This window comes from Manis javanica, chromosome 4 (genome assembly GCF_040802235.1).
Source record: "Manis javanica isolate MJ-LG chromosome 4, MJ_LKY, whole genome shotgun sequence".
Lineage (NCBI taxonomy): Eukaryota > Metazoa > Chordata > Mammalia > Pholidota > Manidae > Manis > Manis javanica.
Window position 1 is genome coordinate 114422383 of NC_133159.1, and position 22948 is coordinate 114445330.

General features: G+C 55.0%; 1 protein-coding gene across 4 annotated transcripts in view; it reads right to left on the reverse strand.

Moving 5' to 3' along the window:
* Positions 1–7208: 7208 nt before the first annotated feature.
* Positions 7209–22948, reverse strand: part of TOM1L2 (target of myb1 like 2 membrane trafficking protein) — a 147772-nt gene continuing 132032 nt past the window's right edge. For 2 of the 4 annotated variants that reach the window (XM_037019572.2, XM_037019573.2), the window contains 4 exons: positions 22644–22719; positions 14324–14383; positions 12272–12308; positions 7209–11220 (listed from right to left, as the gene is read on the reverse strand). In XM_037019572.2, coding sequence (XP_036875467.1) covers positions 11072–11220; positions 12272–12308; positions 14324–14383; positions 22644–22719 — 322 coding nt within the window. In that variant the 3' untranslated portion in view covers positions 7209–11071. Of the gene's footprint in view, positions 11221–12271; positions 12309–14323; positions 14384–20220; positions 20311–22643; positions 22720–22948 lie in introns of all 4 variants that reach the window. The other 2 variants (XM_037019575.2, XM_037019574.2) reach the window with 2 other exon arrangements.

A 22948-nucleotide genomic window follows, 5' to 3' on the forward strand; every position in this document is an offset into this window, starting at 1 on the left:
TTAAAGAGAGCACGGACCTGGCTCGAGGGTCTACCCCTCCGTCAGAGCGCCCTTCCGGCATTCATTTCACCCAGCGTCAAGCACAGCAACCTCTGGCTGACAGCTGCGGCAGCTCGAGCAGGCCATGGCCCCTCCCTGGGCCTCAGGTTCTCCAGCACTAAGCAAAGGGGTCTCAGTGGAAGAACCAAGACTGGGCCCCAGTGGTCTCTGGATTTGTGGGTCGAGTGAGGGATGTGCGGGTCCCGATTAACCTCATTTTCTAGATTTGGCTCTTTAGAACAAGACAGACCCATCCAAATTATGGCTATAAGACCTGCTATGTGGCCTTGGGCCAACACTGTGCCTCAGTTTCCTCAGATGTAACTGGGGCTTGATGCTATTTCTCCATAGACTGGCTGGGATATTAGTGATGTCATGGAGGGCGGCTGCACCTGAGATCAGCCTGTCCCTCCTCAGTGTTTTCAGATCATATTGGCCTGAGGAGGGAGTGGCTGAAGGAAAGCCTGGAAGAGGCTGGAATTTCCCATCCTGACCTAATCTGATTTCCTACATATCCAGCTGTGGGCATGGCAGAGGGGCTTGGGACCAGTGGGACTCTGAAGACAGGTTGGCCTCAGTACCCAGAAGGACAGGAAGACCCAGAGAGTTCTAAGGAGCCAACCTGCCCAAAGTCACACAGCTTCTCTGAGCCAGCAAGGCCCCAGGGCTATCTGACACCAAATTTGGTGCTTGTCCCTGGGAACAGCTGGGATGCGGGGCACAAGGAAGAGGTAGATTGTGCTTTAGACCTGAGCCAGGTTGCCCTGGCTCATGACAGGCTAGGGCTGGTCAGGGGAGGCAGTTTGACTGGGGAGAGGTCTGGAGACTGATACCTGGGCCCTGCGGATTGGGGACAGAACTAGGTGTTAGGGGAGGAGACCCAGTGAGGTGGGTTAAGATAAACCAGAAATAATAATCAGGTATCTGAAAGTGGAGACAGTGAACTCCCTGTCCCTGGAGGTGTACAAGCAGAGAAACTGAGGGGAGGGCAGGCAGCCAAGGAGACTTATCAGAGATCTGGACTCCCGCCCCTGGGCCCTCCCAGCCCCCAACCCCAGCGAGTCAGGCCATCTGGAATACTGCCTTGCTCAAACTCCAGATATAGCCTGTCTGTCCACGCCCTCTGAGGCAGTGAAATCAGTAGCGCATTTTAGAAGGGGTGCAGAAGCCAAGACAGGCTTTGGAGGTCCAAGTCCCTGGGGCTCAGCGTGGACATGCAGTCTTTGTTCCCCTCCTGGAAGTAGATGTTGTGGAAAATTACTCAGAACACGGCGTCCAGGAGCTGTGGGGGTCTCCAAACAGCATTTCCCCCTACAAGAAACTTTAAGGATTCACCAAGGCCTGGCCCCTCTAGATGAACTTCTGCTGGGGAACAGAAGGATCTGGCTTCTCCTCAGCCATCTTGCCTTTTCATCCTGACACCCCCTAGACCCCCACCACCCCAAATAGGAGCCAAACACCCAGGAGACCTTGGGAATCTGGTGACTTCCTGAAAATTCTAACAGCTCTTCAGGGAGAAGAGTAGGGGGGTGGGGTGGGGCTCGAGTAAAGCCTAAACACCACTTTCTTCAGAGTCAGGAAACTGGTCTAGTTTTCCACCTGTTTGCTGTGGGACCTGGAACCACTTATGTCACCTTTCTGAGTCTCAGCTATTGGATCTGTAAGAGTAACTCTTCTGCAGTCATTCTGCAGAGGCAGGTAAGATGTGCTGGAGTCATTGTCACAACAAACCTACCTCACTGTTCTTTAAATGAGTTTACCGCATATGTAAAGAGCATTACTCGATAAATATGCACACCACAACTTCAGGAGTTTGGGGAAAGAAGGTAGTAAGGCAAGGTCAACAGGAGACCTGCAGCCCAAACTGGAAAGCTGAAGCTAAAGCCTGGCTGAAACCCCTCAGGACTGGGGGCTGGGGGCGGGGTTGCTTTCTATTTTTGCCACCAAAGAGACAAAACTTTGCTCCACAGCCTGAGATTGCCAGGGCAATCCTCAAGGGAAGGGTGGGGAGAACCAGACTGGGGGCTGTGTATCTTCAGAGAAACCTGCTTCTCTTGGTGGCTCCTCCCCATTGAAGATCACATGACCCCTCCCCCTCAACAATCCCCAGGCCTCTCTGGGCTGGGGATACTTTAGCTTACACAGCAAGTGTGCAGGGAACTGAGGGGCACAAGCTAGTGGTTGTGGGGCCCTCTGTCCTGGTGCGCCTAGGAGAGGCAGGGGTCCAAGCCTGACCCACAGTGGTGCGGTTGCTGTGTCTACACTGGCTACAATTATTGAGTGCTTATCCGTATTACCCATTAAGTCCTAGCGACAGTTCTAGAGGACTGGGCTGTTATTCCCACTTTATAGATGAGCAAACTGAAGCACGGGAGGTGACGCGACTTGCCCAGGGCCTCCCAGCGCTGTTGCACAGGGTTCCGTCAGGGTCGAGCAGTCTGCAGAGCTGGGATGGCGCCTCACCAGGCCGGGGCAGGGCGGCGGCTGAGACCCGGAGGAGTTGGGGCGCCGAGCCAGACAGGCCCCGCCCCTGCGGGCCGCAGCGCAGCCAATGGGCGCCCGCCCTGGAGTGGGGTGACGTGGCGTCAGCGCGGAGCTCCCGGAGCCGGGCCCTGGGTCAAGTGCGCCGCGCCTGGTGGACCCTGGGGTAGGGAGGCGCCGAGGTGTGGGGGGGGTAGGGTCCAGGCTGCCGGGGCCGGCTGGGCCTGCTCTGTCACCCGCACTCCAGGCCAGACACTCGGTTGGGGCTGCTGCCAGGTGTGCGTCCGGACACCGGTGGGGCTGGCCTGGCGTGAGCACCTTCATCTCAGAATACAAGCAGGGCCTCTTCAGAGCTCCCTAGAGCCTAGGGAGGCAACTGGCCAAAGGGAGTTGGGCACAGCGCCGAGAGCCTGTGATTGCGTCAGGTTCACCCACCCTGGCCCCTGCCCAGCCCCGGTTTTGCCAACTGTGAGACAGGAGTTTGCATCTCCCCTCATCTTTCCCTGGGTGTCTTAGAGGCTGAGAAGCATTTTCAGTGGGTTCTGAGCCATTTGGGGCAGGTGTCCAGCGCAGGCAGGGTCTCTGCCAAGACCGCTTGTCAAGCCAAGCCATGTCTCAGTGCCCAAGCTCAAGGGTGGGTCAAGGGGAAGGAACCAGGGTCCTGGGCATTACCTAAGAGGCTACTGAGACCTCTCCCCACACTCCTGGAGTCCCATTGCCACTCTGCCCGACCCCATTTATCCTTCATTTCTGTAGTAGCTAAGCTGGGACCTACCTAGGCTACAACCAAAGGGACCAGGCAGCACATGCCAGCCAGGAGCCCTGGTCCTCTTCTCCCCAGATTTCTGCATCTGGACATAATGGAACCAGATGGCCATTGACATGAATGATTCTGGTTCTAGGTGACCCAGTATTCTCATTCCAGGTTGGCCTCTGTTGTGTGCTGGGCAAGTTCTTTTTAGCCCTCTCTGAGCCTCTGGGTCAGCTTTGTACGGAGAGGCTCATTGATGGTGGTCAACTCCAGGGTCATCAGTGAGTCATTCAACAGATCCTCCACAAAAGAGCTGACTGAACCCCAAAGTCTGTTGCACAGGGAGGGGTGAGGCTCACAGGCATGAAGAATGAGGGGGGATGCCTCTTCTGAGGATCTAACTGGCTATCTGGGCAAGGCCAGGTGTAGGTAGATTATGGGGGAGTCACAGCATGGAGTGGGTTGAGTTGGTGGCAAGGAGAGGGAATGGGCCCCCGGCCGGCATCTGACCCCCACAGGCCAAATCCAGCTATGCTTGAGTTCTGATTTTGAATTAATTATCACATGTAGAAGGTTCACCTGAAAGTTGGATTTCTGGCTTTTCTTGAAAAATGGGACTGTTGAGCAACACTGGGCTCAATAACTAGATGTTTCTTAAGTCAGGGCTGTGAGCTTCCCCACAGTCCCCATCAGTCCCATCACACCTAGACCATTTCATTCACACATGAGTATAATACAAAGTCCCTGAGGCATTGGGTTTACCACCCATGATCCCATTTTACAGATCAGGAGAGTAAAGACTAGAGAGGGCCAATGACTTGCTCAGAGTCTGCAGTGAAGCATGCAACTCCTGGCAGGGTGCTCTTAGAGTGGGCATGGGGGTGGGGAGGAGATGGCACCAGACAGAGGAGTCGAGTCAGTTTCCAGAAACATCCCAGAAACATTCCCTAGTGCTGAAAGTAAAGATTTTGCTTCTTGAGATGCCACGTGCCTAGGCTTGGAGGCCCTGGCCATACCCTGCTGAGGGCCACCCCTTAAGAACTAGCAGGGGTTCCTCTGAAATGAACTGGAATTGCATGCCTACTCAAGACCTCTAGTTCTGCCCACCCTTGGCCCCTAAGGACCCAAGAGATGCTTTTCTTGGAAAAGAGATGCGTTGGAATAAGACTCTCTCCTTCTCAGATGCTTCTGTGGGCAGGGGTACCATGAGCCGTGAAAGGATCCAAGTGCGCCCACACTGGCCCCTCCCAGGTCTCTCCTCTGAGGGCTCCAGTGAAGGGAAGCAGCTGAGGGCTGAGGAGGAAACACTGAAAGAGGAGTCCAGAAGCTTGTCTCTGTCCAAGCCTGGGCCCCTAGGAGTGTCACTCCCATCTCTGGCCCTTATCCATCTTCACTGCAATGACCATCTATTGTTTGTGTTTCCCAGATTTCACCCTCCCTCTACTAATAGTCATTTTTCAGGGTTAGTTCTGGGACTTCTGCTAGGACTACTGGGAAAACGGCACCCTCTCTTTCCTAGTAGGATGTCAGCCTGGAGCTGCAGGCAGCCTTTAATCAAGCACGTGGAAGTGCCAACTCAGAGGAATCAGAGCCAAGACACAGAGTCAGATTCTTGACCAAATCCCCAAGTACCTGGATCCAGCTATTCCTGAAGGTGATACTAGAACTTTTCAATTAGATAAGTCAGTAAATTCCTCTGATTAAATATATTTCTAACCAAAAAAGTTCCAATAAGCCATTCCATATGAGGAGTTTGGGCCACAGACTATCCTTATATTGGACAAAGGGGGACTGTGCATTTCATTCTAGTATTTCCCAAACATCCTTTTCCACAAAAGCCATCCTTCTTTGAAACAGCCGTTAATGTGTATTGTTAATGTATATTCTTGACAAGTGCCAGCCAGGGGTCTTGAGGTCCCTTCCAGGTCGGTTGGGTCAGAGTTGTGTAGCCCCCCTCCACCTCCTCTGTGGCTGGCCTGCCTCACAGCCTCTCACAGTTCAGTACTCTGGACTTCAGCTGCTCCCTCAGAGCCTTCTGCCCTGCAGGCCCTGCAAGGGGGCTCCAGTGCCTCCTGTCTGCAGAGCGTCCTTGAGTGTGGGAACTGAACTGGGCTGCAAGCTCCTGGAGAGTGGGACCACATCCCCTCCCTCGGCACTGACCTGGCACACAGCAGGCTCTCAGAACTATAGACTGAAAGCATAAGTGGGCCAGGTGCCCTGGCAAGTCCACAGTGGTGTCTCAGGGACAACCCAGTCCCTCCAGGAGTGCCTCTTCTGGCACCCCTGGTGCCTTGCTCAGGGCTGGGGAAACAGAATGGGCTCAGGATCCATGCCTTTTGTTCACAGACCCTGGGGACTAGGAGTCTCCCACTCTGCAGAGGCCTGCTCCCATACTCCCTGGTGTGGGCACCTTCATCTCAGAATACAAGCAGGGCCTCTTCACAGCTCCCTAAAGCCTAGGGAGGCAACTGACCAAAGGGAGTTGGGCATTGTTGCTTTCCTGGCCTGGGCTGGTAGGGGTCCGTAAGGGCTCCCAGTCATGGTTCTACCCTGCCTCTAGTCAGAGACAGGGCAGCCCCCTCCTGAGCTGCCCTTCTGGAATGGCTGGTGTTCAGGGTGGGTTGGACAGGCTCACCTGCAGGCCTCAGAGATGCTGTCCTTCTTGCCCATTCTCCTATGGCCCTTGCCTGGAAGGTTTGAGTGCTGGTTCTGCCACTGACAGAGCGACCCGGGCAGTCTTGAGCAGACGTGTGGCTCTTCTCAGCGCACAGGCTCAAAAACCTGTGCTCATGAGAGGGTGGGCAGCTGTGTCTGCATTTGTTCTAGACCCACCTGGGCTTGGTGAGTCCACCCCAGTTGAACCATTCTGAACCCTGGGAGGTGAAGGTGTTAAAGGGCACCCAGCCTCCCCTGAGCCTCTTGGAGAAGGTGCAGATACCCCATGGCTCCCACAGCCTGTCCCCCAAGAGCCCCTGCACCTCTGGGTCTGCTTCCTGGAAGACTGGCACCTGGCAGCCAGTGCCAAGGGCACCCACCTCCCAGGACAGAAGAAGAGAGCAGCCTTTTAAAAGGGAGAGAGCTGTGGAGGGAGTGACAGCTAAAGAGTTTGAAGAGGCCCTGCTTGTATTCTGAGATGAAGGTGCCCACACCACGGAGTATGGGAGCAGGCCTCTGCAGAGTGGGAGGCTCCTAGTCCCCAGGGTCTGTGAACAAAAGGCATGGATCCTGAGCCCATTCTGTTTCCCCAGCCCTGAGCAAGGCACCAGGGGTGCCAGAAGAGGCACTCCTGGGGGGACTGGGTTGTCCCTGAGACACCACTGTGGACTTGCCAGGGCACCTTCTTTTTGGAGGGATGAAAATGCTCAAATTGATATGGTGATGGCTGCACAACTTGCAAATGTACTGAGACCTCCCAATCATACACCATACATGGATGAATTGTGTGCTGTGTGGATTAGAGCCAATAGGCTAGTACTAGAGCAGGGGGTGGGGGGCACTTGGAGCAGCAGCTCTGAAATTGCAAGGATTTGGATGCCTGGCTAAGGTTGGAGTGCCCAGCTGAGGGGGTCTGAGGAGGTGGCTTGGGCCTGCTTGCTCAAGGCCTCAGACACTGCTGGGGTGCCCCCCACATGCCTGGGACCTGGGATGAGACACAGGAAGAACCAGAGCCAGGCAGAAACCATGGCAGGTTTACGGCTGCTGTGACCAACGCCCCCAAAACAGACTGTGCCACAGGATGGCCAAATGGGGCCAGGTGTGGGTTTTTTTCTCCAGCCAAGGGGCTGCTCTAGCAGGCTGGTCATTGGGGGAGGGATGGGCAAGCTTCTGAGCTGCTCCCTCAAGCTGCTCCCAAAAGGCCCTGCCCAGAGGAAGCAGGTGGTCAGATCTGGCAGGTCCTGGGACCATCGTAGCTGACTCAACAGAGAGCGCACAAAGGAACGGTTCGCATGTTTGTTTATTTATTGTGGAGTTTTTTACATGCAAGAATCCAAACTACAGAGATGACATCTGGAAGGAGAGCCAATGGATGGATGGATGCCCTGGTAGTCCTTCTGAGGACCCTCCAGGACTGGCTCTGCCTGCAGAAAAGTGCAACAGTGACACAACAGCAGACTGGACTGGACAACAAAGTCAACACACTCAACAGCCCCCAACAACCCTGAGAACTCTCACAAGTGCAAACCTCAGGAAATAAATATTTATCCCCCTTCTCCGGGAGAGCCTGGGGGCTCTATACATAAGAGAAGCAGTGTGACTCCCAGAGTGACAGCTGTTCCAGGGGCTAGTGGCTGCAAAGGGAAGCCAGGCATAGACCCCCACGGACAGGAGTTGGAGATGGGCACTGGGAGGTACGGGCACCAAAGGGGGTGCCTTCTGGGAGTGCACACCCTGAGCCATGGGAGAAGCCTGTTGTTCTCCACATAGGCAGACAGGCGAGAAGAGCCCAGGGTCCTAGACAGCAGATGGTGGAGAGGCTGATGGCCGGCTGGCTGAGGCCAGGCTAGGAGCACAGCACTCCTCTGCCATGCTTTTAGCTGGTCACAGCCCTCCTGGAATAATCCAGAAGGCTGCGCTGATGTGCGTGCATGCAGAAGTGCGGGCATGCTGGCAGGAACGAAGAGGAGCAGCAAGAGAGTAGGCAGCAAGTAGCCATCAACCCCATGGTGCTGGAGGGTCTGGGTGCCTGCTGCCGTCGGGCCATCCAGAGCACTTGCCTCCACTCTCCCAGCCAGGGGCCTTGAGTGACAACACAGGCCCACACCTCACCAGGCCCCCTTGCTCTGGACCCTGGGTGAGGAGGGAAAGAGCAATGAGCCAAGGCGTGGTCCGGCAGACAGCACAGTCACTCACACTGAGCGGGCTGACAGGAGACAGGAGCACAGACCAGCGGCCACCTTTTCCTCTGGCCCAGGCCAGCAACAAGCCCTTTCAGCTCTGATAAGCAAGCTAGTCATCTCCCGGCTGGCCCCAGCCAGCCCACTCAGTGCCTGGGGGTCCCGCACAGGGACTGCTCTGGGACAGGCTGGCCAAAGGCCTACCAGCGCCCTGGGTCACACAGGAGGAAATGGTTAGTTTTCACATCTCAGCACACAATGAGCACAGAGAAGGTTAAACACATCCCCAAGAAAATATTTTGACAAAATAAATATTTTAACCTATAATCAGGTATAATTAGTGCTTATAAGGAATCTCAGCAATAATTTAGTATAATTAAGTACATACTGTATCTGTGATTTCTAACACTGTGGAGAGGCTGGTGGCTCTCAAGGGTCTCTCTCCCCCAGAGGTAGGCTCTGGCTGGCTTTCCTGCCAGGGCCTCAGCCCCTTCCCTAAGCAGGTGGCCCTGGATGGAGGGGAGCCAGCATCACATGGCCCACGGTACCTACGGCCTCTGGACAGGAAGGGCTAAGCAGCAGCCCCTCAAGGGCACCAGGGCCTGTACTGACTTCAGCAAGTGCCCCCTGAAGCCTCCAGTTAGGGGTGGACTGCTTCTGGACATGATCTATGAACAGGAGGAATGGCTCTGGGCTGGGAAGGCAGGTGGCACTTTCATGTATGGCCAATGCCTTCCTGCCAGCCCACAGAAGTCCATACCACCTGCTGCCCAGAGGCAGCCAGGACTCTCCAAGCCATGCTTGGAGCTGGGGGCTGCTCTGGACCATGGGTATTAAGAGCAGCTTTGCTGGGGTCTCTCCAGGCAGGCACCATGCCTCAGCTTCACTCACTGCCGGAAGCCTCCTCTCCCCTTACACCCTTCAAGCTCCTGGTCTTGTGAGGACTTCCCCCTCTGCCAGGCAGGGAGGCTGGCTCTCCCCTCCGAGGACTCTGGGCCCAGATGTGGTGCTGTGGCTCCTACGGGGATGACGACCCGAGGCCCTTCTGCCCACTATGCAAGCCCAGCTCTGGCAGGTTGGCAAAGGCAGGCCCCTGGGCCCCACAGAGACATGCCCTCTAGACTGCACCAAGGGGCTGAGGATACTAGCTGGGGTCACTGGGTATACCTGAGCCATCCCAGCCACCTTCTCTGCAGCTTGTGTCAAGCCAGCTGACCTCAGACATCTTAATGTCCAGGCTGCCTCAGAGGGTTCTGCCCTTGGGAATGTAGCGAAGAGAAGTGTGGGCTGACCAAGGGTTGGGGGGAGAGTGGAGGCCTGACATGCGCTGCTGACAGGCAGGGCTGGAGTCAGGCTGGCCAGTCTCGAGGCGCTTCCTGGGTGTCCTCTGAGGAGCAGACTGTGACATCCCCAGCAGGGTCGGCCAGAGGGGACCCCGGCCAGAGCCCAGGCCTCCTGTCTGGAGGAAGCTGTGGTGGAGCTGGACTAGAGAGGGGGTTCTGGGGTGCAGACTGCCTTATTCTCCATCAGAACCATTCCTGTCAGGGCTCAGCATGGCCCTTGGCTCCAGTCCTGCTTACGCTGCCATGTGGGAAGGGCTGACTACACCATGGGGTGGTGGCCTGGCCAAGTTTTGCCCCTGACACCTGGGCACCATGTGCTGGCATACTGACCCAGGCCCCAGAGCCCCATGGGCTTCTGTGAAGCAGCTGCAGCATTTTCTTCTGGGCAACAGCAGCCCAGGGGTAGGTCAGGCTGCCAAGCCCTAGCAAGTTCCTTGCCCACAGCCAGGAGACACACCAGGGAGAACCCAGGATGGGACCAGGTGTCACCAGTCCCTAGATGCTCAGCCTCAGGCTGTTAGCCCTCTAGGCTGGCTTGGAGAGAGTATACACCTCAGTGGCCTGGGGGATCTGGGGTGGGAGAAGGTCAAGCTGTTAGGACAGTCTGCAGAGGAGGCTGGGGCCCATGCTGAGGAGCAGTGCAGGGGTCTTAGTGTCACTCTGGCCTCTCAATCATTTGGATCTCCAAGCATGGTGCAAAGCCATCTACTGCTAGGCTCTGGAGGTAGAGGCATAGAAGCTGCCATGGGCCAGGCCAAAGCTGCAAGCATAGCTTACAAACCCGCAAAACTTTCCCAAGCAAGCCAGAGCATTCTTCCCAGTACAGGCCCTCCACAAGTTTGCTTTATGGCAGTGTTACCCAGCAGGCACTAACCAGCATGTTAATGTGGCCACTCATGGGCTGTGTGCTGCCCTCCCATCGGCCCTTGGTACTTTCTCCTCACACCAGAAGTGTGTGGGTCCATCAGGGACCCCTTGGCTCCAGGCTCAGCTGCTGAGCCAGCTCCGGTGTAGACTGGGCTAGCAGCTGAGTGATGGAGACGGTCCAGAAGATCAACAACCCCTATATGGGCACCCCACAAAGCCTTCTGAAGTGCTGAGCATGCCAAGTGCCACAAGGGGACGTGTGTCAGGGAGCAGCATTCCAGGAAGAGAGACCAAGCCCACAGGTGCAGACAAGCTCTTTCTAGAACATAGGGGCATGGGAGGGCAGGCTGGTCGGACGAGACCTGCTGAATCAGGCAGGGGCATGTAGGGGAAGGAAGGGACTCGGGTAATAGTCCTAAGAGGACTGCCCTGCCTAGGAGGAAACATGGGTAGAGGGAGCCTGTAGGCAGTAGGGGGTGGAAGAATGGGGGTGAGGGGCCTCTGGCTGCAGTAAAGCTGTCCTCCCTCCCAGAGAGAAGGTGGCTAAAGCTGGCCCTTACTCATGGGAGGCCTGGGAGCAAACACAGTGGTGTTTCCATGGAGACACAGCAGCACAGGACCAAGTGGGGACACGGGATGAGACACAGCAGCACAGGACCAAGTGGGGACAGGGGATGAGAAGAGTGGCCAGTGCCTGGTGTGGATGGGGGAACAAGAGGTGGCCTGCCCTCTGGGGAGCCAAGCTGCAGAACAGCTCACAGGGCGAAGAGGACATCTTCTGACTGCTCTGGCTTCTTCCTGCTGGAGGGATTTGAGGCTGGGGCTGGGTCCTCCGCTGGGGGTGAAGGGAGGTTAGGAACCATTTCAGCAGCTTTAGCTCTTTCTTCAAGGAATTTATCAAACTCTGAAATACAAAACCAAGGCAAGGGCTGGGACTGGTAGGGGTCTAGGCCCTCGCTGGGGCTCGGCCAACCACATCCCAAGTGCTCCCCAGCAAGCCCCACTCCCTTGTGCCCACAGGGGTCACCCCAACGTGAGTCTCCACCCCTGCCACACTGGCCTGGGCTGCCTGCCAGTTAGGGAGGCAGGGAGTGGCAAGGGAAGAGCCAGCCTAAGCCAGGGGTGCTTCTGGGTACTCTGCCGCCTAGGGACCCAGCCTTGATGCCTCCTCTGCTACCTCCTGGGTGAGCAGGATGCCTGCTACAAGCTTATGATTCCTGCCCCATCACCAGCTTGGAGCTCTTCCATTTTCCAGATTCAGATCCATTTCTAGATCTCCAGTGACAGGACACGTAGAGCTGAAGAGGCGAGTCCCTACTTAAACCTGGCAGCGAACATCTCCCCTACCCAACCCTCACCCACCAAGCAAGGTTCTATACCTGTGGAGGGGGGCCTGACCAGACAGCCTGGCAGAGCAGAAAGGGGGTGGGGGTGGGACACAGGGGAGGTTGGGGGAGATAAGAAGGGAGGGGCTCAGAGGCGTAAGAGAGGGAGGCGTTGGGGGTCCCATGACTGGAACTTCCCCACTGGTCCCATCAGCTGGTCCCCAGAAGCCAGGTCACAGGGCGCCAGGCACGGGAGGTTTCCTGTGAGCCCATTGGCTACAGGGCATGTGTCTTGCCTCTCAGCTGGATCGAGCATCCAGCGCTGGCAGCAAACTGGCTAGGAGTGCAGGTTTTGAGGTAATGCTGACCTGGGTTGGCAATCTGTGCCTACTACTCACCAGCTCTGTGACCTTTTGAAATGCACATGCTCTGACACTTCCCTCGGCAGCACCAAGCCCAGATGGGACAGCAGAGGAGCCCTAGCCCAGGCTGGGCACCAAGAGGTGCTCTGGCAGTGGAGGCTCCAAGGTGGGGGTGGGGGAGTGCCAGCCCCTGTGCACCCCCAGAGCCTAGGGCAGGAGCAGCAAACGGCAGGGGGTGGGGGCTGTAAAGCTGCTAGCTAGGTCATACCTTCACTCGTGACACCCTCCTCCAGGTCATCGCCCTTCTGTGGGAGGAGCAGAGAGCAGCATTAGGACCCACCTGCCCTGCCACCTCTCCCCACCAGCAGCCAGCCCAGGGTGGCACTGCCCGAGCAAAACTTCTTACTTCCTGTTTCCAGAGTTCCATAATTGCAAAGTCCCTCTCCTCTTATTGGAGAAAGAGAAACATTGTTTTTAAAAAGTCAAAACAAAAGCAAAAAACTGAGTAGGTTCTGGATCTCGATCCCCCAGAAGGGCCAAAAAGAAAAATAAAAAAAAAAGTGTGGGCTGGTTCTCTGGGCTGAGCTGGTGCGGGGCAGGACCACAGTAGGCCTCTGCCCACCCATCAGCACTCTTCCAGAGTCGGGCCACAAGGAGGCTGGGTCAGAGGCACACTCAGTATCCCTCCAAGGCCAGCTGCAGGGTTCTGAGAAATCACTGTCCATGCAGACTGGGACCCACATGACACCTGAGCCATGAAGCCACAGCCCAGGGCCTGACAGCAGGCACCACTCGGCTGTCCAGCCGGAAGTCATGTCCCTTGGCATCCTAGGAGCGGCACCAGACTCCTCCTGTAGCCCAGATTCCATCACCTGCTGCCAGCTCCTAAGGAGCCATGGAGGCTATGTGAACTCTTAACAATAGGAGTGGATCAGACCTGATTTTGTTTGAAGAACATGGTAGTCACTGGGAATTCACTGCACAGACTGTGATAGGGAAGGGAACCACGTGAGGATGTGGATGAGGCCCTAGGCTGAGCAGGGAGATCTGGCTTCCTTCTGGGTTCTGCCACTGACCTGCCACTTAGCCCTGCTGGACAGGTCCCTCCCCCTTTTCTGGACCTTGGGGTCCCACTTGTGAGATGAGGGCCTAGGCCCTTTGGCCCTTCCTGCTTTGCTTCTCTGAGGGGAGATATTTCTTTTCCAGGCATTCCACTGGGAGAAGTATAATGGGGCATTTCCTGGGGGCTGCTTCGTAGAGTTAGGAGGAGGGTTTTAGAAGACCCTAGAAAGAAGGGTGACTGACTTCCTTGAGGGCCGGAAGAACTCCCTGGTTCATTGCTATAGACTTCACAGAAACAGAAAAAAAATCCAAAAATTTGCACAGAACTACAAAAGACTCTGGGACAAGTATAATGGGCATTTCCTGGGGGCTGCCTCGCTAGGCAGCATCTTCAGAAAGCCTGGCCTTCTGGGGAGATGGCCCAGAGTCCTGGGAGGCCCTGTCTGAGATCTGCTCTCCTAGGTGGGAGGAGGCCAAGTCAGCAGTCCACCACCAGCCAGGCCAGGCCGACCCTGAGGTTAAAGAACTGCTCTGCTCCAGGGGCAGGGACGAGGCGGCAGCTAGGAGCAAGAGATGATGTGCTTCCAGGTCTAGGGGAGCACCCCACCAGCCCACTGCCCCTCCCAGAGTGCATTTCCTCATCAGCCCCCCGAGCACAGCCCCCATCTGCTCATGCACTGGCTGCTACAAGTGCTTTGTAAGGACCAGAGGGAGGGACCAGCTGCAGCAGACTCTCCCTTCTCAGGATCTGCTGCCCTCACCTTCCTGCCCCACCTCTAGGGATAAAAACAATGGTCTGTGGGGCAGGGTTTTTTAAAATCCAAAATACCAGAAGGGAGATGACAGTGAATTTTAAAAAACAAGTATGTGACTCAGCTCTGTATATTTCACAATTAAAACAAAGAAGAAAAGAAATGAAAAGCAAAAAACAAAAACAAAAACAAAAGCCAACCAAAACAAAACAAACAAAAAAAGAACCCAAGCCCACACACCTGAAACTGAACAGGAGGTGTGAGTTTTGGAGCCCAAGCCCAGGCAGCAGAGCCGGGCAGTGGGGACCAGGGCGCCGTGCCTGCGGGCAGCGGGCTGCGGGGGAAGGCGAGCCAGAGGGGCAGGGGCCACAGGGGCCGCACCTGCCGGCCTCCCTCCTCCACAGCCAGTGGGGAAGCGGGGCCCTTGCAGGTGTCCCCAGGCCTGTCCTCAGAAGCACCTCTGCCTCGCCACACCCCACACGTGAAATAGAAAAGTCGTGTCTCACCAGGTCCATCCTGAGCCACACCTCAATGTCGTCCATAACAGAGGGCTGCGCAACGGGGATCTATGGAGGCGGCAAGCAGCGGGCCGGGCAGCCCCACAGCCAGGCGAGGGAAGACAGAACACCGGACAAAGTAAATCGTCAAAAGCAACCCCCAAAAGAAACCAAAATGTACACAGAGCAAAAAAACACATTGGCACAGCAGGCACAGGCAACACGAGGCAGCCACATATGAGATGGCAGGTGAGGAAAGCAATGAGGGGCTGCTTCTAAGGAATAGGACTGACCAGCAGGTGCCAGGTGGGTGAGGGGGGAGGCAGTACGTTCTTGAAATGGTGTCTTTTTGACTAGCTCGGCAGCACCCCCTCACACCAAGGGTCTCTCAACCCTGGGGGCTGCAAAGCACCTTCTAATCTCAGGAATGCGCTGGGCTGGTCCTGCAGGCCGATTCTGAATTTGATCAGTTTGGGACCCCTGCATGTGCCTCAAGGAACCACCAATGAGCCCCTGATGGCACTGAGGAGGCCAAGTGACAGTCTGCCCAGAGTCGTGGTGCAGGCGGCCCTGGGACCTGTCAGGGCTCTGTTTGCTCACTGAAAGTATTTCAAAATGTGTCCTGGTGCATTTGAGTTGGGGGAGGGAGCACCGGGGCCCAGGTGTATCCTGGATGACAGGAGGCAGGCCTTTTTCACCACCAAAAGAAACACAGCAAAAAAATGAGGACTTTGAAGACAAAAGGGACCATAGGCCTTTAGTTTTCTTTGTGTCTCTTCAGGGGAAAAATCAGGAAGCAGTCCTGAATGCAAGACTACCTTTAGTCTCTGCTTTCTTCCCAGCCTTCAATGGCTGTCGGTGCTGCAGTGGTCAAAGAAGGGAGGCTCCATGAGAGCTGGGAGCAGCCGCTGGGGGCCAGGGGGTGTCTGGGCTCCTTCAGGGGCACCTGAGCAGTCTCCATGCCTGTCACCCATGCCGAGGGCCTGGGGGCAGTGATTCTGAAAAGTGCATTTGGCTGGAAAGACTTCAGTTGCTGTCAGACTGTGGTAAGATGTGATAAGAAGTAAAGGTAACCTTTAACCCCCTAGAAGCCACAAGAATAAAATGTTGGCTCTGAGCCTAGAGAAATGAGTTGGCTGCCCTGAATTGAGGTGGCCTGCCTCCCCACCTAGCCTGGGTCTGGGAAGTACCTCCCATGGGTTCACTCAGAAGGCCACTATTGGTAAAAAAAATCGCCAGCATTGCATCTATATAGCTGGCTTCACCTCAATGTCACAAATCTAGGTAAGAATAAAGTTAAAATAAGCAGGAAGAGGATTGCCTTAGTGTTTGCCAGACCTAAAAATAACATGACCTTAACAAAAGAAAAAATAAAGATTTCATAACACCAGCGCTGCCATGTGACAAGCCAACCCTGGAGGTAGAAATCTGCCACTGATGGGCTTGGGATGCATAGTAGAGGGCTTCTAAGCCCACCAAGCATGCTGAGCAGGTGTCTTGGAGTCTCCGCAGCTCTGCGCACACTGCCTCGGCGAGCCCAGCAGACCCCCCACCCGGGTCTGGCTGGCTGGAGTAGCTTTGCTTGTACTGTGCTTACCTATGGACCCAGTGTGGGCAATCCACACACATTTTCATAAAAGTTCAAGCCAACCTTGATCAGATTAGGAAGATTCTGCTGACACTGCCATTCTCCTTCTTTGATTTACTGGAAACTTAAGAATATTGAAAATAAAAATATCAAGGAGCTCAAATCACCTGAAGTGACTCCTGGGGACCAAGAACACACAAATCTCACTCTGGAGGACACACATGCTGCACTCCAGTGGACACACACTCACAGCCCCTGAGGCGGCACCTGCTCTCCCCATCAGAAGCAAGCAGTGGGACACTCAGGGTGCAATCTGCTAACCTTACATTTGCTGGCTCAACTTCCGCCTGGACACATTCCTGTGATCTGCATCGTCTTGATGCTTGTAAGACAGAATGCCCGGCCTCTGGGAGGTGTGTGCCTCACCAAGTTCGCAGAGCTGGAGCTGGACAGCTAGTCGCATCTCCAGAGAAAGCATGCCCAAGAGCAGCTGCCAGAGTGTGCCCTGGGTTTTGACATCTACCAGCTTCAGCCTACCTAGGAGAAAGGCAGCTTCGACAGGCTGAGCTTTCCAACATGCCGAAAATGCTTGGAAAAGCCATTAAGGAGTCATGGGCCTTAAACCTCTGGATTTTGCTTATAATTTTTTCTGTTACTGTTCAAAAACAAGTCCCCAAGGCCAAGGATCATGCTCCATTTTCTTTGAGGATTAATCTTGAGAGATAAAACACTCAGAAAACAAACAATGACACTTGAGAAACTCCTCACCCCTGCAAAATAAAATTCCTCCAAAGCTGGATTATGGCAACATTTTCCTTCCTTCTAGATTTCTCCAAATCATTAACCAAGGAGATGCTAAACCCAAGGCACATCATAGCCCACACTCCCTTAGGGATCAGCCCTCCTTTGATGGGTAAGAACACTGAGGCCTCCCAGGGGCCTGATGACATGCCCAAAGCCACGGGGCAGGGACAGAGTCCAGGGCCCTCTCCTCCAGGTGAGCCTGGGAGCCAGGAGCACCAGGAGAGGGGTTGGGCAGGGCTTGTCTGGGCCCCAGTGCTCACTGGCAGGGCCCGGAGGGACAGTCGCTTCTTCATGCACGAGCTCCCAGGCCTCTGCTATCCTAAGAAGCCTCAGAGTTCTGGGGGGACAGGCAGAGCAGGGGTAGGGCCTTGGCTCCCTCACCTGTGACACAGGGTGACGGCTAGGTCATACTTAGTTCTCACCACTCAGGACTTGGAATCCTTTAACTTTCTCATTGGTGTTTCTGCTAATTCAGAGACCAGGGATGTCAGAAATGATTGGAATTGACTCTTTACAGTACAAAAGACATTGGCCTCAGAGCAAGAATCATGCCGAGCTTGGGTGTGGGCTAACAGTAACGATCACAGAAGTCAGGCAGGGGGGGACTTGCTTGAGGTTGGACACAGATCTTAGCTGTTTAACTTCCTGCCTGTCAGCTGTGCCTTGAGTAGGACCCCGGGTGAAGTTCCCTCTCATGATGTGGGTGCTATCAGACACTGACCAAACAGGGACACTGATACACAAACAAGGACTCAGGAGTCTGTGAAGAGGAAGAGGCAGCTCTCCTGTGCAGGCTAAGGGAGGGAAGAGAGGCCCTGACCCTGCCTAGCGCAGGCAGCCCTGGACTCTGTCCCTGCCCCACGGTTTTGGGCAGGCCAGCGGGCCCCTGGGAGGCCTGCATTCTCACCCATCAGAGGAGAGCCCCAAGGGGCTGTGGGCTCTGACCTGCCATGGTTGCAGCTTCTCCTTGGGCGACGAGCCCAGATGAAGGCTGGTCCAAGGGGTCAGAGGAGAGTGTGAGTTGGAGGAGGGAGACAGGAAGGGAAGCTGCTACAGCAACACCTTCCAATAAAGACCAGCATCTGAAAATGACGTCCTCTGGGGACAGGCTGGATGGGCTGGCTCAGCTGAGGTGATGGCGAGACCAGCCCTGCCATGCTCAGAGCCCAAAGAGAAACTGGCATGTCAGATGCCAGAGCAGCAGGTTTTGGTGTGAGTGGTGGATGGACTGTCTACTGACAGCTGACTCTCACTGGGCTGCAGGCAGGGCAGCTCTGCTTCAGGCGCAGTAGGGTCACCCGCCACGGGGAGAGTTCCAGCGCTCCCTGGGCTGCAGGTTTGCTGGGTCTGGGGGTCCTCCGGGTCTGAGTAGGGAACTCTCCCATCCCGCACCCCAAACCTGGGCTTTGGCAGCCTCAGACCCTTTTTACTAACCTAGTTACATTCTGTTGGGACTTATATTCGTTAACATCAGGATATTTTCCTGGTTGCACCCTGTGTATGGGAGATACCCCTCTCTGATCACCAGCCAAGAGAGGTGAAAAGGCCCTCAAGCAAGAGAGGGCAGGAAGAGACAGTATGTGCACCAGCAGTCTCTGGGCAGGCTGGCTGTGACAGTTCCGTGTTCTCCTCAGTCAGTGTGGACGTGGTACGGTAACTTTGGTGTTGGCTAGCCATGCATTCATGTCCCGGGGGGCACGGGCCCATTCTCCCACAGCGCCAAAGCCACAAGGAAACCTAACTGTCCAATTTCTCAGGCCACAGGAGCAATTTCCGTCGCCCAGGTGTGCTATTTTCGGAGAAGTTGGGAGATGCTTCCACGGCTGCCCCCATGGGAGGAATAGTCTAAAAGCCCTTTGGTCTCACTCAGCAGTACAAAAAGTTTCCAAGTAAAGAATTTGTATTTCGGAGGTTTAAAAAGACTCAGGGTTTCTATGCTATGGGAAATAAGGCAAAGCGAGTAATATACATTGTTTTAAAAGAAAACAACACTACAGTCAGTCAGGTAAGACACCAGGTTAGCTGTTAGTTGGGCTTGTTTCAAGGGAATTGGAGACTGGAGCTCTAGGTGGGGACAGGGCAGAGGGGAGCAGCCTGTGTCAGGGGCACATGCCGCCGCCAGCCACCAAGGCCACACTCAGCGGGGTTTGTGAGGGCAGTATCCTTTTTTACAGGATTAATAAGCACAAGGACACTTGGCTGGATCCTCCCAATTTGGACAATGGAGTGGACATGGTCTCCAGGAGTCCTCCTTGAAGGCCACACATACATTTGGGCCAGAGTCCCAGCCTGCCCCTGAGAAAGAAACCAGGGGCCCAGGTAGCCTATGTCTCTAAGAACAGCTTTGGGGTTTGGTGCAGAAATAGAGCAGGATGGAGAGCCCGTCTGCTGTGACAGGTGGAGGAAGACTAGCCCTCCCTGAGTGGGGCTGTGCAGATGCCCAGCTGCAAGCTGCTGGCAGGCAGACACCCCCACCCCCATGGGTAGGATGGCCCTGTGTGGCCCACATCCTCGCAGGCCAGTCACACCTTGCTCAGGCAGGTGGCCCCCCTGTGCAGCCTGTAGTCTCAGATATGCTGGCCCAGACTGAACAGCCCTCTCCTGGCCACAGCCCAGCATGGTCCCCAGGGACAGTTATGCTTCTTCCCCAGAGTAAGTCTAGCATCTGGCACAGCCCCGCCTCACCCCAGAGGCATTCACTTTCCCCCTTCCCATCTCTCTTCTGCATCCTCCCCTGCTCCAATCCACCACACACACACACACGCACAGACCTTTGCTCCTCGCAGTAGAGGTGCTTGGTGAGGGCTGTGCTTCATTAGAAGTGAAATCATCACACCAAGGCAAGCAGCCTGGAACAAGGTACCTTCTCTCTGTGCACCAGACCCAGGGCCACCTGATCAGATGAGGCAGGAGACACCTGCCAGGTCTCTGCTGGCAAAGCTCTACTTTGTGAGAACCGACTGTGCTTGTGATATTCAGCTCTCCCAGTTTTGTCTTTTTCTTCTGCTGTTGTGCTTGTGATTCTTAGAGCTGTCTCAATTCTGCTGGGGGAATGTAGTGGCACAAACAACTATACAGTAAAGACCTATCAGCCTAGGACTGACCAGTGCCCAGGCTGGAAGGGGCTTCTCAGACCAGTCAGATGTTTTGAGCCTCTTTTCTTAGAAACGTCCCTTCCCAAGCAAAAGCCACAGTAACTTGTGCTCATCCTGGAAAAGTGAATACTGCCGAGAGCTCCAGAGACAGTAAAAGGAGGGAAGGGGCCTTCCCCTCACCCCTACAAATGCCCTAGACCCTTAAGGCCCAGAGGCACAGACATCAGTAGAAAAACAGAGGTGTTTCTGGACTGGAAGTCTCTGGCTTAAGGAGATCATCCAAAGACAGGAGGGGAAAATTTGGCACCCGGTAAGAAGGAGAAAATGGCCTTGTACTGTCTGACTCACAAGGGCTCAGCAGGTGACAGAGGAAAGTGCTGAGGTGGACACGGGGCTCAGCTCAGCTGGTGCCCTCTCACCATTCCTTGGGTAATGAGCCAGCTGTCTATGGGTTCTAGGCCAGAGTCCCCACCTTTACCTCTCTCCTGCGCCGAGGACAGAAAAGTTCCAGAAAGGAAGGTCACAGTGAGAAAGAAGGCAATAGTACATATGGGGGAGACAGAAAAGCCACTGTTCAAAGTTTATCTTTTGTCATGTAAGGAGATGTAACCCAATGTCCCTGCCCCCCTCCAGCATGTCCCCCTTACCTGCCTAGAAAAGAGCAGTTTAGTATCTGAGAATCCCAGCAGAGTGATACACTCATGCCAATGATTCCCGTACACTTGGAAAATCACCGTGAGGTCACAGAAGGTCGACCAGGCCTGCTTCTCCCGACTGCCAACTTTTCAAAGAACCAGTTTTCACAAAATCATTCTACTTTCTTCTAATTTATTTCTGCATTCCTTTTCAGTTATCTGTGTGGTCGTTTTCCAAACTCTTAATTGGAATGCTGAATTTGAGAATATTGCCCTTTTTAAAAAATGATATGTTTTTAAAGTTAAGACAACTGATTTGGTTGTACTGTGGAGGTATGGCTGTATGATTCTCCTCCCTTTATTGTATTCTTAATTTCTCCCTCAGCCCAGGTTTCATTTCCAGGTCAGCATAGTTTTTAGGATATGGAACAAGACAGCCTGGAGTACTGGCCTAAAGACGTATGTGAGTAAGTGTGTGTGTGTGTGTGTGTGTGTGTGTGTGTGTGTGTGTGTGCACAGATACAAAGACACACACACAGACACGAGAACACACATGAACATACACACACACAGCCAACACACTACAGGCAACACGAGCCCTGCTTCCCCACATCAAACCACTGAGCAGTAAACATGAAAAGCAGTCTGCCTACCATCATGTGGAAAACAAGCTGGAGTCATTCAGACCTTTGAAAACAGCGAGACGGGCCAAGCCATGCATGTAAAGGGTGAAGGGTGGGGGTCAGCCACATCTCCTGTGCTTGGCTCCAGGCCTGGGCACTGATAACGGCAGAGGTGTGGCAGGCCTCACCCTGGCATGTAAGGGGCAGGCGCTGGAGGCAGAGTGGGAAGCAAACCATGTCGGGCTGGCTGAAGGCTGGGACTGAGGGCCAGGCTAGAGGAGTAGGGGGGCAAGTTGCTGCTGGGCCCTCAAGCCCAGCTCCCTACTGCCCTCCCTGAGTTAGGCGGGAGAACATTCTAAGGAAGGGGAGAACAGAGCCTTGGCCAGTGCACGGTCTTGGGGAGTCTGAGTAACACTGCTCACCCGTCCGTGGAAAGGCAGGGGGGCTGAGACCCTAAGGCAGTTGGGCTGGCTCTACTGTGCCCCCTGGTGGCCGGTGCAGAGGGACGCACAGCCCTCATATTCAGTCAGGAGAACCAGAGGGAGGGATGGGAGGTCCCTGCCCCCAAGGCAGCTTTTTCATGGAAACCAGGCCACAGCCCTACTGCCTGCTTGGGCCCATTTGGACAGGGGCTGCCGGATGCCAAGAACTGGCCTTCGGGAAGCAAATCTCCTCATCCAGTGGACAGATGAGCCCTGCCCCTTTCTAGCCCAGCTGGGGAACCCTTCAAAGAGTTCCAGCTGTTCTGGGGCCATTGTTTCAACAGCCCTCCCCAGCTGCTTCCGCAAACAGGCATTCACCCACACACTGTCACACATTTCTTAGTTGGGCAAAGAGAAGAAAATCTCATGAGAAGCTTAAGACACAACCTTTCCCATGCAGGACCTGAAATCTTACAGAAATCATGGCTGCCTTTTAGGGCTCACACATGCACCATCCTCCTCTTCAGAGTACCTCTGCCTTTAGCTCTACCCCTTCCAGACACGGAGCTTCCCTGAGCACCCTCATAGCCACCACCCAGCTGCTCCTCCCCACTCCTTAAGCCCCAGCTCCCAGACAAATCCTGGTCACCTGCTGCCTTCTAACGCGTTGGTACTGACTCACTAGGCCAGCTACAAATGAGCAGCAGGATGCGGCTAAGGCCAGAGTTTCCCATCCTTGTGAGGGTCATTATTTCATGCCCACCCCCACTGCACTACAGCATCTGTTATAGTGACGCAAATGTGGCCATAGGAGTCCTGTGCTCTGCCAGCCCAGGGCCACCAAGGTAGGAAGAACAGGGGTCCTGGGGCAGGCCTCTTAGGAGTGGGTCCCTGCTTGCTGTCTGCTCTCGTGGTGCCCTGTGCATTTTGCTGCTTCTCTGGGCCTGTTTCCTCATGGGTGTCATGGGGAAGCAGATGTGAGAAGTCAACCCACGGGGTGGGGTGAGGACTCAGTGAGGTAATACAGTGCTCTCCCAGTCTCCCCCAGAGTGTCCTACCCTCTGTGCAATCCAGCTTCTGCTTAATTATCCAGTCAGCTTTACCAAACCGACTGACTCTCCCTCTAGGAGACTCCAGGCAAAGAAACAGGGTAGAGACCTACCACTTCAGAGCTCTGTTTCCGACTGTCTAGTGCAGAAGCAAGTCCTCTGACAGCCTCGGGATCCTCGTAGGTCACCCTGGAGACAAAGAAGCACAGCAGTCAGGCCCCCCCGGGGGTCACAGGGGACGGGGCAGTGACTCTCTCCATGGTACTTCCTCACATGTCCTTGGAAAAAGGTTTCCTCATGTGGCATCTGGTCAGAGGCTGAGGGCTCATGCCACTGTCTGATGGCAGCTGTGGTGAGGACACCTGGGTGTCCTAGCACTGGCTCAGCCCCTTATTTCCTCTGGGTCCAGGACACTGTG